This window comes from Notothenia rossii (genome assembly GCF_949606895.1).
Source record: "Notothenia rossii genome assembly, chromosome: 1".
Taxonomy (NCBI): Eukaryota; Metazoa; Chordata; class Actinopteri; order Perciformes; family Nototheniidae; genus Notothenia; species Notothenia rossii.
Window position 1 is genome coordinate 9,132,024 of NC_136912.1, and position 18,820 is coordinate 9,150,843.

Here is an 18,820-nt window from a genome sequence, read left to right on the forward strand (position 1 = left end):
CCATATCATGGATTATCAAGGATTATCTCTGAAACAGTATGGAGCTCAAAGGCTTTCTCTCTTGCCGGTTATACCACAAGGTGAGGTCCTTTTTATATCCTGCTTCTTCACACACATGCTCTCCAGTACAGGTTAGCTCTGAGTGTTAGCGATGCTAATGTAAACACCGACCATATTACGTCCAAAACAGTCGGGCATTGTTTCTGATAGCAACGTTTCTGATAGGGCCGTGGGTGTAAAGCCAGCCTACATTTCCGATATTACGTCATATCGGACGCAAATCTGGATCAGCTCCGTTGTAGCCCCGTTTTGAATACGGAGGAAAAGAGGGTTTTATTTTCTGACGCTGCGTGAGTCCCCTGACACACCGGGGACACATATTTATGTATTAAAAAAAAGTGCATTTTGCATGATAGGTCCCCTTTAAAAGCAACAATAATAAATAACCAAAAAGAATTCAGTGATGTCCAGAAATATTTATTCCTCTTTTCAAATAAATATACTCAACAGGTACACACATCAACATGGTGCAAATATTCTTAAAGATCTGTAAGCAAAACAAAAGAAAGCTGCTTCCTTTTACAAGAAAAACTCTACAGGTTTGGATCCCAACACGAAGAGCCCGAAGGTCTCAAGAAGGTTTGTCTCTTTCCTAAATCTCAATTTAGTTTTAAGGCTGACGAGTGTACGGGACGTCCGGCTGCTGGAAGGCATGCAAGGCTCAGAGGACGCACAGACACACACACACACATTCCTGTCTCAATCCCAAACAGAAACAAAGAAATCAGACTAAATTATTTAATATAAGAGTACTTTTATCGAAGCAAAGAAAATGGGAAATCATTTGTATTTGATCAAAAACTGAATGCCTGCTTGTGAAATGTAATAATATTAAATAAATCACATGTGTATTTATTTTTGAAAACCCATCTTTTCTCGATCTATGTATGACGTGTGACTTGTGTATTTCTGGTAGATGATAGAAAATTAAGTAATTAAAAAAAAAGAAAAACATTTATTAATTTCCAAAATCTTGGATTATATGACAGAAAATTAAAGAGGTCACTTCCATCCATGCATTTAGTTTATCAACAATCAACAATAAATATAAATTGCATTAAAGCAGAAGATGGGACTTAACGATTAATATTAATCTTAAAAAAAATTGTAATTTTTTAAACAATTACATATACTAAAGTACTTTAGACTAATCCTCTTAAACTATATGACCAGAAAAAAACCTTAAATATATCAGATAACGTGTAACATCACGTCTCTTTTTTATCAATTTAATAATTAATAAACTAAAACATAAACACTTTCTGGGCATCACAAACAAACAACACATAAATAAAGTAGGCAACTTAAAACTCTTTGGTCCACTTTATGCTTTCACTGCTGAACAAAAAAAAAACTATGTCGACAGGAATCTGAATAATCTGTAAAATCGCCTCATAAATCCATCGTCGCCTTTGTATACAACTTTATTAGCAGACCACAAAGCTGCAAACACCACAGCTGAAGAGTGACGGCACCTCTTTTCACCCTCGGTCTGAAACCGGAGCCCAGTCTGCTCTGATTGGTTAGCTGGCCGACTCTGTTGTGATTGGTCAACCGCTTAGAGATGTCCCGTCCCTTAGAACTTTTGGATTTTAAGCTTAGAAGACCATTTACACGCACAAAAAAAATATAACATACTACAGGAAAAGGGAAAACCCCAAACAGCATAATAGGTCCCGAGTAAGGTGTAAGAATAGTAGACTTCATATATTTTGTTAAGCATAAGAAACAGCTGCTTTTGTTTGATTGACAGGTGTGTCAGCCTATGATATTCAGCTGTGGTTTTTGCAGCTTTACCCATTATTCCAAAATCTACTGCAGACTCCGTAAAACATGGCGTACGTCACCAAATAGTCCTTTGCTTGTTTGACGTTGCTTACCAACTGTAACTATTTAAACAGGTTGTTCACAGTGTAAAGTTATTCTATGTTGTTTCAAAGATATCTCTCTCTCTCTCAGGGTTAAACACCTAGTTGAAGTAAAAGTTTGATGATATTCTATATTTTTCCAACAAATCCAAAAGAACAACAACTTAGAAATGGATGTATCTCCTAACATGTATTGTGTGCTTGCATCAAATCATGATTTATCTTCTCCCTCTGTGCCACAGAGATCCTTTTACATTCAAAACTATAACATAGTCCCAAACAAAATCACTATTTCCTCCTGTTTGAGAAAATCAAATCAAAAATCACTGTTTTTTCAAGATTTACATCCTCATGATCCAACTGGGTTAGAGCTGTAGACGCCAAAGAAAGGAAGTCATAACATTTTAAGAGACAATCTGTAAGAATTTAGATAAAGAATAACGCCAGACTCATCCTTTAAGGAGAATGTTTCTGCAGAGCGCTGGACATTAAAGTTGTTTTTCTCTCCCTCCTAGAGGCTCCTGAAACATTGTGAGTCACCTCCAGCCTCCTGCTGATCTGCAGCCGCTCCTTTAAACCCAATCCTCTCATCCCTGTGCAATCACACCTCCTGGGTCTCTTCTGTGGAAATAAACATCGTGAAATAAACTCTGAAGAACACCTAATAACTCTATTTTTTATATTTAAATAAATCTCTCTTGATTCAAGGTGTGCTTTAAGACAACATGGCCGAAGCAAAAATAAATGCCGAAGAAAAAGGAGGCGTCAGCTTTGCAAAAAATACAAGGCAGCGACTAGACAGAAATGACTCATCAAAAAACTAAGCTTACAATTATTAGCTATTATCGAAAGAGAGCAAAGATCTGCTACAGTATCAAGGTGAGCAATGGAATCAAGTCATAGTCCATTATCTTATAGCTGCAACTGTTGATCCACACACACACACACACACACACACACACACACACACACACACACACACACACACACACACACACACACACACACACACACACACACACACACACACACACACACACACACACACACACACACACACACACACACACACACACACACACACACACACACACACACACACACACACACACACACACACACACACACACACACACACACACACACACAATGTTCTAGCGAGCCGACATGTGTAAAGCCTGAGATGGTAAACTCAAGCAGATTGGTCCAAATCCTCAGGCTTCGAGCAAAAAACGCCGGAGAAGATGAGGAGAGGAAAAGGAAAACGAAAAAAAACAAACAGGCAGCATAATCCTCAGACTCACTTTTATCTGGAAAACCGTTTAGACTGAGTCCTCTCTCAGGAGAAAGCATTTCTACATCCTTACAATAAAAGGTTTGACTCGGGTTCACGTGAGTGCAAATCCAACAGGGTGTGATGTCAGCAGAGGGCGGGGTCAGCAGGAAAGAAACATTAAATTCACTTCCTGTTGGACACACTTCCAGGTCCCGGAGTTCCAAGTCTTTCGTGTCAAATTTGGTCAGTTTCGTCACTTCCTTCCAAACTATGGATCATTTCCTCCGGCTTTGACCAACACCACAGAACACCTGCTGATTCTACAGGTCAACGTCTCAAAGCAGAACAAAACAATGGAAAAGGTTTGTCAATGGCCGACAAGATTTACAGCAGAAAGAAGAAGAAGAACGTTGGGAGTTTTTGACGTAGGCAAGAGGGGGCGAGAGTTAACATTCAAGACCTGCCAGACGGAGGAGGAAGAGGAGGAGGAAGAGGAGGAGGAGGAGGAAGAGGAGGAGGAAGAGGTATAGAAAGGAGAAGAAGAAGGTGTTAATGGTTCACTGCTGATCCTGATGTCCATGAAAAAGGCCTTTTTCTTGGCTGGATTAGACTCCTGCAGGTCTCTGGGGGCGGAGCCTCCAACTGGCCAGGTGAGATCACCTGCTGTTACCTGTTGTCCTTCAACAGCAGGCGGAAACTGTGCAGCTGCTGAATGCTGGTGGACAACCTGAGAGAGAGAGAGAGAGAGAGAGGAGAGAGAGAGAGAGAGAGAGAGAGAGAGAGAGAGAGGACCAATTAGCCTTCACTTTAAAAAAAAAAAAAAAATGCTAGTTCTTGAGTTTCTTGTTCTTGACTGAGAGCAGCGATGTTACCTTCCGAAGCCGTTGAGTAAGGCCACGATCTCCTGCCGGGTCAGCTGGAAGCCTTTAGACGGGCTGTGCTCCGGGAGGCTCTGGATCTCCTTCTCAGAGAACAGGATCTTCAGAGCGGTGCCCAGACCCTGCGTCTGCACATCAAACAACACAAGGGGAAACTGTGAGAAAGCTCTGGTTCTGCTTCAGTAAAATCATCTATACAGCAGAATTATTTGGCTTTAATGTGCCTGAACCCAACTTGAATTGGCTAGTTCGGTCTTGTGTCCTCATAAAGTCAAATATATTAAAAAGGTTCAGAGAGCTTTAACTTTTAACAAGTCTGAAAGAGATGTTTTAGAGGTTGGCAATGAGCTCCTCTAGTTTAAAAGGAGACCAGAGGCCTGTACTACGAAGCCGGATTTACGCTTAGCGAGCTAACTTCAGGGGAAACTCTGGGTTTCCGGTCCTACGAAGCAGGTTCTCTTCTTACCGGGCTAGATCTCCATGGTAACTTATGCTGAATGGCTAACCTGCTCCGGAGCAGGTTAGGTTCCAGGATAAGAGATCAACTCAGTGAAAGCACTGGCTGCTGACCAATCAGAGCTCAGTGTGCGGAGTTTAAAGCGATCAAGTCAAATTACAGGAGAAAGGAAATACAGAAAAGCTGCAGTTGCCGGAAAGACGGTCGGCAAAAATCAACTGACTGTGTGAACGTGAAATGAATAGAACATCACCTCCCATCTTCAGAGCAATCTGACTATTATAACATTAGCGTTAAGAAAGCATACTTAAATATCTGACACAACATAAGAAACCGGATCAAAGTAACATTACAGTCCGCGGCACTGTGAGTGCAGACGTCGATGTGTCCCATTATCATTCATATCACATCATAATGTATCATTTATTTCCTTATCTGAGTCAGCCGAGCCGTATCTGGCCGTGCAACACTCACAGTGTCACATACTGTATGCAGAAGTATTATTTTAAGCAACACATTAAGTTGACGAAACACTCGTGTCTTAGACGGGAGAGTGATATCATTAACCTGTTAATGTACGCATTCAATCACTTTTTCTGTTACCAGCTGTATTCACCTTGCAGGTGCAACTATGTGGCTTTTATCCTGGATAAAGTGTTTAAGTCATGGATGTTTAAAGTTTAACGTCTTCATATTTGACTAATATTATAGTTTTTTTTCATTCAGGAAGTATGACGCGCTGCGCTGTCAGTACGCTTGTCCATGTGATTGGTCAAATGTTGCTAGCCCCGCCCCTTTCATGTCGTCGTAGGACCGCTTAGCGAGAGCGCGTTTGTTTTGGATTAGGTCAACCGGGTAACTCAAACATATCCAGGGTATGTTGAACTGGATTCGTAGTACAGGCCTCTGGAGGGGACTTGCGTTTGGTATAGTATGTATTTTTATTCTTGTGTTTCTATAAAAAGAGAAAACTAAGATGCTTTTTCAGTTAACACTAACTTAATAAATCAGATACATTTTGTCAACGATACAATTTGAGCTGAATTGTGATTTTCTTATAGTAGCTTTTTTTTTTTGTTGCATATTGTTGTTTTTATTTGTGTTCTTCTATAGTAAGTATCATGTACTTAAAAAAAACTCATTGAGATGTGTGAATTAATTCAGAGATCTGGAGACAGTTTACTCTCATCTCTTTTGGGAAAGTGGGATTTGTTTTTGATCGATGGTAATAGAAATACAATAATAGGATTTTAACAGTGAGAGTAAACCCACATGGGATCTGAACGCAGACATTAAAGAGAACTCACCTGCAGTTTTCCCCAAAGGCGACATTTACTGCAGCCGACGCAGTCCATGATCCTGGAGATGTTTTTAAAGTGGAGGCGAAACTCCTCCTGAAGGATGGAAGAGAGGAGAGGTTTAGAGTTGATTTGAAAGAAATTGCAAAGAACGTTCAGAATTTTTTTTTGTTAAACGTGGTGTTGCTGATGAGCTGAATTACATATATTAAAGATTTTTTTAATTTAATGATTCCACAGACACATACAAATAAAACAAACAGTTGGACTTCTGGCTTTGATTGTTAATTATACCAAGAGCAAACACACCTGCCCTGTCAAACAATGGTAACAATGGACACACGAGATCAGATATTGGTTTAGATTTTGGATTCACCTACCTTTAATATTTTGGCTTCAATCTTTTGTCCGGCGAACATGGACTTCTCATCAAAGTGCATTGGGAAAGTTCTGCAAAACAAAGGAAGCCGTTAGTCTTATAACAACGACTAATATTATAATTAACCTGCATAGCGTGTGTCATAATGGATCCCCTGTCTTTTAACTGCAAACCAAATACGGGTACAAAAAAATAACCTGAACTCAGAGTTAATGTTTAATAAATATATTATATTATTCTGTTAAGATATACTTTTACATTTTAGCCAAAGTTTAAGTCGGGAATTTACTTTTTAAAAAACCTTGAGGCTGAAAGGACCCAACACAATGAAAATTGCACTTTAGTAAAAAAAAAGGTTTTGAGGATGTGATGTTTTCAGGTAAATCAACAGGTGAACACTTGGGTTGCTTTCATCAAAATGTAAACTATTTCAACACCAGTGTGAACTTGCATTTATTTGATTGGACGGTGCAGAGAGCCAGCGCTGCAGGAGGATGTTGCAGCGAACCCAGGTTCAACTTAAGGTTGTAAAAAAAAAAAAAAAAAAATGTCTGACAAAAGTTTGTTTTGCTGCAGCCTTCTTCTTCCACAGTTTATAAGTATCAGTCCAAGTACAACTTCATATCAATCTATCCAAAAGTTTTCAGTCAAGACCAACCAACTGACGGTCGGCAGGATCTAGATTTGTTTGCAAGTGTTGGTTGTGCTGTTTTATTTTGTATTTGTTATTACTATTATGTAAATACTGCAATATTTTACTATATTTTTAATTATTTCAAAAAAAAAAGTAATGTAATTTTGTATGTATGCACCACGACATCAAGTCAAATTCCTCATACGTGTAAACCTACCTGGTGATAAACCTGTTTCTGATTCTGATTGATGAAAGTGAATAACATCCCCTCTTACTTGATCTCATCAAAGAACTGCAGCAGCAGCTCCTTGGTGTTTCCGTCCTCCTGCCGGTTCCCGGTGTAGAGGTTGACGAACGCTCTCTCGAAGTACGGCGAAACCTTAGAGAGCGCGCGCAGCTCGATGAGGTACAGGAAGTAGAGGTTCTTCAGCCGCCGCGTGCCCTCGCCCTTCGTCTCCGCCGTGTCGAAGCGCTGACGAAACTCCTGAACGTTCGGACCCCAAATCGACCGGCCCCAACCCTCTGAGGAACCAAACACACAAACACAACTTTTACTAAACGATACAACACGCAACCGTTTGTTTAACACACTGAAGCCCAGAAACACAAGTAGAAATACGTTAAACTGTAACCAAGTTATTTAAAAAAGGTATAAGTCGGGCATTTTATCTTTATCTCGCGGCTCTTTTCTGACAAATATTATCTTTATTTCAGCATTCTTGAACATTTGTTACTGTGAAAATGATGTTGTTAGACATGTTTAAAATATTTACAATGTTTTGCTTTTGTAACGTTACCTTTAAGTTATTCGTCCCTTTTGACATTTATCTTAAAACTGCAGAAGAAAAACCTTGAAACCGAGTCAGGCCCACTGCAGCTGTTTGGACAACATTTAACATTAAGAAGTTTTCCTTCATTTGTTTATTTTATTTATTTATTGGTTTATCTGACAGGGACATTGCACATTAATAAACACTTAAAACATGAAGTAGGCAAAGCGTAAATATGCCGGATTTAGCTTTGAGCTAATTTCCATCCGCAGCCCCAAATTACAAACATAGCCGCACAAATATATAAAATGCAAGAAAAGTGCGAGAGTAAGAGAAGAATACCTAAGTATTTAGGACATGGTAATACATTTACAGAAGATGTTCTCCAAAAAATAGTTTATATGCCTTAAAGTAAGGTATTAATATGATTTTGTAGGTAGATATTCAGGCATCATATGAGGAAATGTATATACACTTAAAGGTGGGGTAGGTAAGTTGGAGAAACCGGCTCGAGATACACTTTTTGTTATATTCCATGGAATGCTCTAAACATCCCGATAGCAATGAATATCTGAAGTGCTTTGACAAAAAAATTCATACAATATGTTATCTGTGGAAGCCGTAGCGCTGTAAAAAGCACGACCAATCATCTGAGCCGGCCCGGCTAAAGTAACTGGATGGCCTACCTGCCTGTCAGCCTTCCATCTGTGCACAAACTTATCTCGTGCCCTCATTGGTCATGTGCGCGTTCGTGTGTGTTGGAGGCGGGGCTCTGTAAGGAAGTGGCAGATTTCCTCCGGTTGTGTATTTTCAAATTCTAGCGCACTCGAGCTGGTTTCTCCAAAATTACCTAACCCACCTTTAACAAAAAACTAACTATAAGCTTTCTTTTTTCCTTTAAAATAATAATCATAAGAATTGATACACAGTCTGGTGCCGCCTGTAGTCGTAATGAAACCCAGCTGACCTCAGTTCTGGTTTCACGTTGAATTAAGACTGAGTTAGCTTTGGTGTCACAGGGTACAAATTACGATAACGCTTAAAGCTGTAGTGAGATCAGTCGTACCGTCCAGCAGGTACTCGGCACACAGGTGGATGTTGATGCTGCTGTGGAGGCCCGAGATCAGCCGGTAGAAAACTCTCTTCTCTAAACACAACCCTGAAAAGGAGAGGGAGAGAAAGAAGTGAGGAGGACATGTTTTTATGTTCGAAAGCTAACTATTATACTAAGAAATCAAGAGGAACTAATCTACCTATGCAGATGTTATTTGTCCATATTTATAGACTTCAGTTTTTGACATTTCTCTCTGCTACTATTGTAATGGAGGTGAAATTAATATCATTAAAATGCTTCTTCATTCCAAACACTTTATATTTGTTTAACATGAACAGATAGGAAAAAAAGCAAGGAAATGAAAATGTTTAAGATACAAAATAAAACAAATGTTCTGCAATTTTGTGATGAAAAATGACTTAATCCATAAATGCTTCCACATGTGTTTCAGTCGATCCGATGAGCAATCAGTCAGCTAATTGTTGCAACTCTACATGTGTGTGATTCACATTTGACATCCAACTAATCCAACTCTGACTCAGTGTTTCTGCCAGACCAGGGCTGAGAGGGTGTCCACCCCGAGAGCGGGGAGGGTTGTGACGTCACGTTGTGTCACGTGACTTGAATTTTGAATTGAGCCGTCCCTTATAGATACTATCTCTTTACGCATTAGTGATGGGAATTCCGGCTCTTTTTAGTTTAACACGGAGCCACCGCCGCTGCGAAGCTCTGGCGCTCACAGTTCACGCGCGTGCTCCACTAGCACCCCCCCCGTCAAGGCCATGGTCAAGCCTCGCCGGCAGAACACTTTCCGTCACGCTCTGCTGGCAGTGAAAAGAAGCCCACCAGACTCCTTTGCCCCTCCAACAGAGGGATGTCCTCGTCCTTCTTCCTTCTGTCCTTTTACATCTCTTTGTGAAAGCTTTTTCATACTTATCACAATCTGACAAATCACTATTAATTGAAGTTCATTGAAATGAAACGAAATGTAAAAATGCTTCACGTGTCAAATCCTTACATCACGTGAGCCTGTTCTAGGTCAAGAGCTGCAGGAAGCAACGTTTTTAAAAGGAAGTATGACGTTGTTTGTGAACTCAATCATAAAGGGAGATGTCACAGAACATTTCCTCTGGGGAAGAAAAAGATCAAACAAGAGGAAGTTCTCACCTTCGAGCCACGTGTAGAAACCCTCTCCTGCAATGTGAGCGAGATAAAAGAAAAACTTCTTCAGTTGCTTTTATAAAAAAACTCAAATAGATTCACATGACGACAGTTCAGTTTTACTCACCATCGTCGTCTCCTGAACAAAGACAGAGAAGAAGAAAAGGAGAGAACAAAGCTGAGTAAGATATCTTCTATTAATAAACACCTCTGCAACATTACAAACAGATAAACAGGCGATCTCAGGAAAAGATGCACAAATTAAAGTCTCAGCTGCAGGCTCACGTGGGGTTTCTACAGAAATGTCTTTTAGGAATGAAAAAAAATACAAATCTAAATACGTAAATGATTATTGACTTGTTTATGCTGATCAGAGGCAGATTTAAATACAGTATCGACAGTTTGTCATTAGACTTGTGGTAGGGGTATTAATCCAGTGTATATGCAGGAATCCTGAAGTCAAATGTAAAACCTTTTTAAGACCTTTTTTAAGACCCTTTCCAAACATTTTAAGACCTCATCGCCACTTTGAGTTCTAACCGGTTACCTTGGCGACACACTATACCTCACATTGACTATATACAGTATTGATTGTCCTTCCTCATATCTTCCAACCATTTGGACGCAGACTTGCATTTCCCCATAACGATGTTGCTTAACAACCGGCGTAAACGGACCTCCGCGCGCTATCAAGCAGTGAGCGTGCGATGTCCTGTTCAGATGACGTCAAATCCAACGGGATGCCATAAATAAACGACACAGAATCACAATGCACACCTACGCAATGATTACATTCAGGCAGACTGTAGAATACAACCTCTTTGGACAATTTATACTTATTGAAAACAAGCTACAAAATGTAATACCTTGGAAAATGCACTTTAACACTTTTTAATAGCCTTGATTTTCTCTAAATTGATTGATCAACTTTGAAGACTTTTAAGACCCCGCAGACACCCTGTAATATATATATACTGGATGTAATGTAATGGCTGTTTAACTGATTGCAAAAGTGATCAAAAATAATTGAATTTATTGCATTTACTTGGAAGATTTTCATTATTTTGAAAGTAATTCATTATTTAGCACCATTTGCAATATAATTATGTCGTCTTTTAGGAATAAACATGTCATTATGTTGTATTTGTACAATCAGGAATATAACTGGATGCCCCATTCGACTTACAAACAGATTCCAAAAGATAAGCCATTTTCATTTTGGTGAAAGACCTCTAAGACCTATTGGGACATTGTGTTTAAAGTAATGGGTCAAATGTGCTGTCTCACGTGAGGCATTGTGGGTAAAGATGTGGATTATAGATATCTATAAACCACTTCTCTCTCATATCTCAGACAACAAGCTGAGGTTTCCATTTTCACTTCCTTCCCGTCACATTGAACATCCTTTAAAGCTTTTAGACACTCATATGGATGTGTTATCAACCAAAGATTGTTGACACTTAACCCTTTTAAAAAACACATTTTACTTACTATAATAGGGGTTAGTATAATTCGGATAATAATGCATAAAACGAATAACAGCCTTGAGTAAAGAGAACCATAACTTTGCAATATCCTAATTTGAGGCCTATCAGATTGGATGAGTTTTATTTAACAAGAGAAGCCAACTTTCTGTCAAATATTGTTTAAAAATGCAGCTGAGCAAAAATGAACCTTAAATATAATGAAATATAACAAAAAACCTGAACGCATAGCATAACCAATAAGTGCATAATATTGAATATGACATTTGCTACTAGAGTTCAGTGATAGCACACATGATAACAAAATGTTCTATTTAAGCAACAGCCTGGGTTTTAGTTTGTTGAAACAGCAGCTGATGAAACAGATATTGATTCGTCTCTGACTCACCTCTGCTCGGAGCCAGAGGGTTCAGAGGTCGGTACACCGATCTGGGTCTGAAGACAGAACACACACTTTTATTAACCATCAACAATCATCACAGAGGAGGATTTCCAACAGCTTTAAAATGTGGACATGTCTAAACAAAAGAAAAAAAGAGAGAACAGAAATCACTTTTTCTTAGACGCTCTATAAACATTTATTTTAGTTTCAGTCCGTACATAACCAATTCATTCTTACTGTAGAGTGAGAGTGTGTGTGTGTGTGTGTGTGTGTGTGTGTGTGTGTGTGTGTGTGTGTGTGTGTGTGTGTGTGTGTGTGTGTGTGTGTGTGTGTGTGTGTGTGTGTGTGTGTGTGTGTGTGTGTGTGTGTGTGTGTGTGTGTGTGTGTGTGTGTGTGTGTGTCTCACTTGAAGCAGTTTTCCTCGTAGATGCTGTTCCAGACTCTCCAGGCTGAAGGTCCTTTGTATCCGGTGTATCGCTCCGGATTCAGCAGCAGATCCACGTACTCAGAGTCTGGAGCGGTTTCATCTAACACACACACACACACACACACACACACACACACAACATATTAGACTTCAAACAACGGAGAGCATGATGACACATAAGCGAGCGTGTTGTGTAAACATGGTCAGAGCCTCTGTTGAACAGAAACAACCCCATCCTGATGCATGTCTTCTTTACCATTACATCTTTCTGTGAACAAGTGGAACATTTGTTGTGAGGGTTGGTGTTCCATTAAAGGTCAGTAGGTGAAAAATCAGGAATATCTAGAACATGTCACGGTTCCTGTCGTTCAGATAGGTCTGAGGTCTGAATGCTCACCATCGAGCTCACAGAAGTGATCCTGAGCATCGTCGTGTTTCTCCCAGTTAGCGAACGCCTCTTTGCTCTGGTTACTGAAACAGGAAGTCAGAGATATTTACATTAATCACAGAGGAGAAACGATCACAACATTTTAAGAAACAGAAACAACTTTAAAAGTCACTTTCTGTTATTAATATCTGAGATTTTCAGACACTCTCACATTTTTTTAAGACTGTTTGAATAATGACTCATGACTGAGATCTGATCTATTGCATATATTTAATGTTTACAAAATTGTGCATTTAGACCAGAGGTGTCAAACTCAAGGCCCGGGGGCCAAATCCGGCCCGCAACTTCATTTCATGTGGCCCCGCAAGATTACGGTTACATGCCACTTTACAGAAGCAGGTTACCCATACACTACATGTCCCACAATGCATCTCGTTTTGTGACATGCACACTGAAGAGACTTGCAATTATTTGCCCTGGACTTCTGCTTTCAGACTAATTACGAAGTTATTACCCCATCCGATAATAATCAAATTCAGAGGCAATAATGTAATATAATACATTATATATTTATATAGTTACAACCGGCCCTTTGAGTGCAACCATAATGTTAATGTGGCCTGCGATGAAATTGAGTTTGACATCCCTGATTTAAACTTTATTAAGTATGATACGGAAAATTGCCGAAACAACTGAAATCTAGTACAGGTATGAAAGTATCTAACAGTATAACTATGAACGATTACTTCTATCGCCCTTCTATCAATAATAAAAGTGAGAATAATCAATTGTTCTCCTTTAATAATAATTAATGCGATAGACATTTTCTCACCACACTATATTTATTATTTGGGAACATGGAAGAACTGTTTTTTCATAAAATACAATTAAATATATATTAAAAAAATACAGATTTGTGCCTGAGCAATCCCAAAAACCACTTCAGAGGAAACTTCAGGGATCCACAGCCTCCCTCTTTTTGAATAATTAATTCCACTTAAAAAAAAAAATCCACCAGCAGCTTAAGATAGATGTTAAGAAATAGTGAACTATACTGTAGAAGGAAATGGGCTTCAAATACGTCCATTGTTATATAAACAAAGCCCTGATGTTACTTTATGTGACGGTGCACAGAGGAGGAACATTTTTTCTCTCTTCCTGTTATTCTCACCATTATATTTTTAGACCTGTTGGTTGAGCGAGTCGAGCAAGTCTTTAAACACATTGCTCTATATTTGTCGTTTCAGCACAAATGTATCTATGGTTTAAATATCCCTCTCAGGTCAGTCAGCTGAGAAACCTCCAGCAGCTGCACATCAGATGTTAGTGAATGTTTGACTTTACTATCAGCTGTGAAGCCGCTTTGCATTTTGGGTAAATGAGCTGCTGCAGCTGACTGTAAAAAGTATTTGTGTGTGTGCAGTGGGAGATAAAGCAGACAGGAGGGTGTGTGTGTGTGTGTGTGCGTGTGTGTGTGTGTGTGTGTGTGTGTGTGTGTGTGTGTGTGTGTGTGTGTGTGTGTGTGTGTGTGTGTGTGTGTGTGTGTGTGTGTGTGTGTGTGTGTGTCACCTCAGGGTGCTGTTGATGGCGCCCAGATTTTTGGCCTGTTCACACTCCGTCACGTCGGAGACCGTATCCGCTGGCTTGGAGTACTGAGACAAAAAACACTACAGCTGTTAATGCCATGTTTATAATAAGAACATGTGGATCTGAAACTGACATTAAAAATAAGCTGATGTTGGTAAATCACAATCAGAATAGAGTGAAATTAAATAAATAAAAAATGTATACAATTGAAATATATTATTTTAAATGTATTATAATTGTACATTGTCATTCCTGTGTGTGGATCTGTAAAGCCCCCTAAGATAAACTCATGTTGTGATATTGGGAAACACAAATACAATTTGATAAACATAATTAATTTAGTAAAATGTCCAAAACAATATCAAAAATATAGAAATACTTTTGTTAGCTGTCAAAAAAGATGTTTTTCTGAATGAAATACAGTTCAGAATTGAAAAAAAATACTGAGGTTTGACATTTAGACCACGCTTTACTACAATTTATTAAACATGGTACGGTCATGCAAGTCAACAAGAGATGTTTTTCTTTGTACTGTTTTCTGATTTGATGTACTATTTCTTTGAGCACCAGGAAAAGCGCTATAAAAATGAAATGTATTATTATTATAAAGCAGATCGAAGAGCTCTATAATTAGGTCATAAACTCAACTGAGTCATGTGTGAGGTCCAACATGGAGGCAGTGTATACGGCCACACTTTCAGAGATCACCAGAGAACCTTTATAGTCAGGGGTGCACATAACTTGTTTGCCCTAGTTCTCAAAGGAGCACCTGGAGATGTTGCTTAGTGCTCATCCTTAAAATTAAATAAACCGTACATTTTGAGGGGGTCTTGACTTTATTTGCCAGACACACGGCACTGAACACACATGCAGAGGTGAACACAGGACACACATGCAGAGGTGAACACAGGACACACATGCAGAGGTGAACACAGGACACACATGCAGAGGTGAACACAGGACACACGTGCAGAGGTGAACCAGGGCTCGACATTAAGGACTGCCAGATGGCCCGGGGCCATCTAGTATTTATCTCGGGCAATGAAGCCTCACCTGCTGGTTGCCCGATCGGGCAATCTATTATGCCAGTATTATGCAGCTCGCGGATCCAGTAATGAGTGACCCGACAGTAAAACTAAACATATCTATAACTAGTTACGGTAGTTTGAGAGGTAATTAAAATAGCTACGTGTGATATTCTAACCTGAAGTGTGTGTTTTGCTCCGCTCACCGCTGCATGTGATCATGCAGAGCTGCATGTGATCATGCAGAGCTGCGTGTCGACTCGTCAGCAGCAGCTGATCTCTCTCTCCCGTCAGATTAGACTTTACTCTCGTTTATGTCCATATCGATCAGATCCAGCTAGTTCTAGCTAATGATATGACTACCCGCTTATTAAAAAACACCTAAACAATAAGTGTCACTATGCAACTGGGTGAGGCCACACAGTATGGAGCTCCTGCGGTCACGTGACTTTTGGTTATCAGCCACCATTTTGGCAGTAAACATGACGACCGGCGCCAGCGTTTTCCTACCGTGCGAGTATACATCTCATTTTAATTCAAGTGAAATTCGGCTTTATAGTACAAAATTAGAAAGATTAAATATAAGCGACCCATATAATGCACCCGGTGTGCTTTTCAAGAGCATAACCTCCTGCTCTGAAGACGATGTACCCGACTTGCGCTACGCGGACATCCACAGCTATCTTGTAAGCTTTCCATCAGTGTACTCAGGAGACTCCCTCAGAGCTTACAAAAGCTTGGAGGCTTACAAATGGTGTCAGTCCGACTTCGTAAACAACATTCAACTGTGGAGTCTTACATCCAAAAACTTCGGCATCATCACTGCAAGGGTAAGTATTAAATTATTCCAGTTTGATAGGCAGTGTCACGTTAGCATTGTTTGTTTATTAGCTTGTCTAGCTACGGCAGTGTCACGTTAGCATGTTTGTTTATTAGCTTGGATAGCTACTGCAGTGCGTCTGAAACTAGTTTGTATTTTTGAACGTACTCAACCAAAGTGGCTGGCGTTTTTAACCTTTATTTATCTATTTTTGTAGCATTGTACTGTATTCCTTCACCCACCTGATATGAAGTGATCACTGCATAAGCGAAAGCAAACGGCCGGGGGGTCCCATCTTTCAGTCTTGTTCAGACGGCTCCTGGCTCTTTTAATCGCTGCGATCCACTTTTCCCTCCTCTCCGCGTCTTTTGGAATGCGATAATAAGATACACCTTTCTTCTTCCCACGCCTATTTGTGCAACCTGGTGCACAGCAGTTATCCACCATCCTCGACAGTCTGCCAGTGCCTGCCAATGAATTTACTGACGCGATTACTGCCAAAATGGCTGCCCCCTTCGTTTCTCGTCACGTGACCAGCATATGTGACATCATCCGCAGGAGCTCTTTGTTTACATGCCCACCGGAACCCCGAGGCATTACCAACAGATCAACGCACAATCAACCCATACAGGACATCTCTTTCTCCACATTAAGTGTTACACATTAGAATTGACTATTCTTGTCTGTCACATACTCTTCTTGTCTGTCACATAAGTGGTGCAACTGAAGCGGTATTGCGCTAAAAGGGAAATTATTTTGACCGAAGAGATTTAGATTTGCCGGCTAACGGGAACTCTGACGTCGCCATTTTGTGTGCTTCGCGGATGCGCTCGGCTCCTCTCGACTGCTGCTCGGTCAGCTTCCGGATGAGGAGGCATTTGTTCGACCAACTTACAGTAGATAACATTACAAATATTTTTAACAGGGGCCATAATAATGTACATAATGTTTGTTTTGGCAGTTATAACTGAATGTAATGTTTTCTACTTTTTTACATCTGGGAAGGCATTTGCCTTCATCAGATGGAAAGTGTCTTGACCAACAACTTAATTATTTCTTATAGCTATGCAGGGCATGCAAGTGAGCAAACACAAACAAGAACAAACAAACAAGTGAAATGAAGAATGAAATTGTACAATATAATATTGTGGTGGTTCATCTTATAATTCAGTCTACAGAATGCACCAGACAGCATCTACAGTAAGACGTGCAAAATCTAAATTTTCTAGCGGGAGGCCCTCCAAACCCTTCGTGCCATTTCGTCCGCGCGCATTTTTCAGGGCAATCTCTATTGGGCTCAGGGCCATCTGTAAATTAGCAAAATCCTTAATGTCATGCACTGTGAACACAGGACACACGTGCAGAGGTGAACACAGGACAACATTAGCACGAGCAGTAATCCTACAAGCTGTCATCACTACCCTCCTGACTGTCAACCCTGCAATCTAAGCGAACTGAAGACTCCATCAGTAAGAACATTACAAACCAGTAACAGCCACTTTTTAAAGCACACAGAGATTGAGTTTGATGCTCAACATATATATATATATTTCAGGTATCACTTTAAGCCTTTATGATGAACCCCTCCACTTCCAAACTGCACGCTCATCACATACTGCTGAGGTGGCAGAGGAGTCGGGTTTTCTTTCATCTCTTGTCGCTGACTAACCGCTTCCCAGCCGACGGTCAGTGAAAAACATTCGACCTCGACTGTTACAGATGTCAGAACACTTCTGGGTCATTACAAGACAAACACCAGGCCGCGAGCCAACGAACACTCAGTCTGTGCGTGGAAACTAGCAGAGCAGATAAGCTGAGTGCTAGGAGAGTAAAGTGTGTGTGTGTGTGTGTGTGTGTGTGTGTGTGTGTGTGTGTGTGTGTGTGTGTGTGTGTGTGTGTGTGGTGTGTGTGTGTGTGTGTGTGTGTGTGTGTGTGTGTGTGTGTGTGTGTGTGCACAGAATCAGCTAATGAGACAGAAAGTGGTGGAAAAAACCCCAGCTGGTGCTAAACTCCATTTGGTTTTCAGTCCACAGATAAAGATAGTTACAAAGTTAGATTCACTGCATTGCATATTCAAACCAACGCTGAGTTGATCTACTAACAAGTATATTCTGTGACTACATTCTAGTGGAAGTACACTTCTTCTGTGCAATATATAGATTTTTTTACAGCTCAATGTTGTTTTCCGCTGTGTTTCGAGCTGAGAGAACAGAGATAACCTTTTTAAGTTTCAAACCCATCATTTATCTTCTCAGTCTCACCTTGTTGTAGTTCCCAGACTTGATGCCCACTGGGATCTGGCTCTGTAAAACAACACAGAGATCAACAAATAAACAAACAAAATCTATAAGAAACAGCTTTAACATTATTACAATTATCTGTGTTTTAAAAAGCATATATGTTGTGAGACTAAAGTAATACGCAGTAAACAACTTAACATGAGAGTACAGGTAGAAAAAAAACATGACGATGAATTCAGGGACCCAAAATATATCCAAACTATTGCTTAAAAAGCTGAGTGCTAGGAGAGTAAAGTGTGTGTGTGTGTGCGTGTGCGTGTGTGTACACTGACCTCTGGACAGGGCTCCACATGGCAGTCTTTGATGGCACAGTGTCCGTCGTTCGGCCAGAAAGGACACGGTCGCTTCAAGTTCACCTGAAAAAAATACAGAAAAAGATCCACATGAGTTCATGGTGCTTCGTATCAGAGGAGATTTGGCCATGCGACACAGAAAGATTACATTTAAAAAGCAGGTTCTACTAAACAAATTTCTGTACTTCTCGTTGTTTGTGTCACCTTAATCATATTTGTTTTCTAAGCAAAGTCTCTAAAGGCAGGTTATACATCCCACATACTTAAGCGAGAAATAGC

General features: G+C 40.1%; 1 protein-coding gene across 2 annotated transcripts in view; it reads right to left on the reverse strand.

Moving 5' to 3' along the window:
* Positions 1-461: 461 nt before the first annotated feature.
* Positions 462-18,820, reverse strand: part of ero1b (endoplasmic reticulum oxidoreductase 1 beta) — a 24,421-nt gene continuing 6,062 nt past the window's right edge. For both annotated transcript variants that reach the window (XM_079663445.1, XM_079663446.1), the window contains exons 3-16: positions 18,521-18,604; positions 18,210-18,251; positions 14,086-14,168; positions 12,526-12,599; positions 12,108-12,228; positions 11,708-11,754; positions 9,963-9,974; positions 9,842-9,868; positions 8,687-8,779; positions 7,126-7,372; positions 6,218-6,287; positions 5,847-5,933; positions 4,077-4,210; positions 462-3,931 (exon numbers count right to left, since the gene is read on the reverse strand). In XM_079663445.1, coding sequence (XP_079519571.1) covers positions 3,871-3,931; positions 4,077-4,210; positions 5,847-5,933; positions 6,218-6,287; positions 7,126-7,372; positions 8,687-8,779; positions 9,842-9,868; positions 9,963-9,974; positions 11,708-11,754; positions 12,108-12,228; positions 12,526-12,599; positions 14,086-14,168; positions 18,210-18,251; positions 18,521-18,604 — 1,182 coding nt within the window. In that variant the 3' untranslated portion in view covers positions 462-3,870. The remainder of the gene's footprint in view (positions 3,932-4,076; positions 4,211-5,846; positions 5,934-6,217; positions 6,288-7,125; positions 7,373-8,686; positions 8,780-9,841; positions 9,869-9,962; positions 9,975-11,707; positions 11,755-12,107; positions 12,229-12,525; positions 12,600-14,085; positions 14,169-18,209; positions 18,252-18,520; positions 18,605-18,820) is intronic.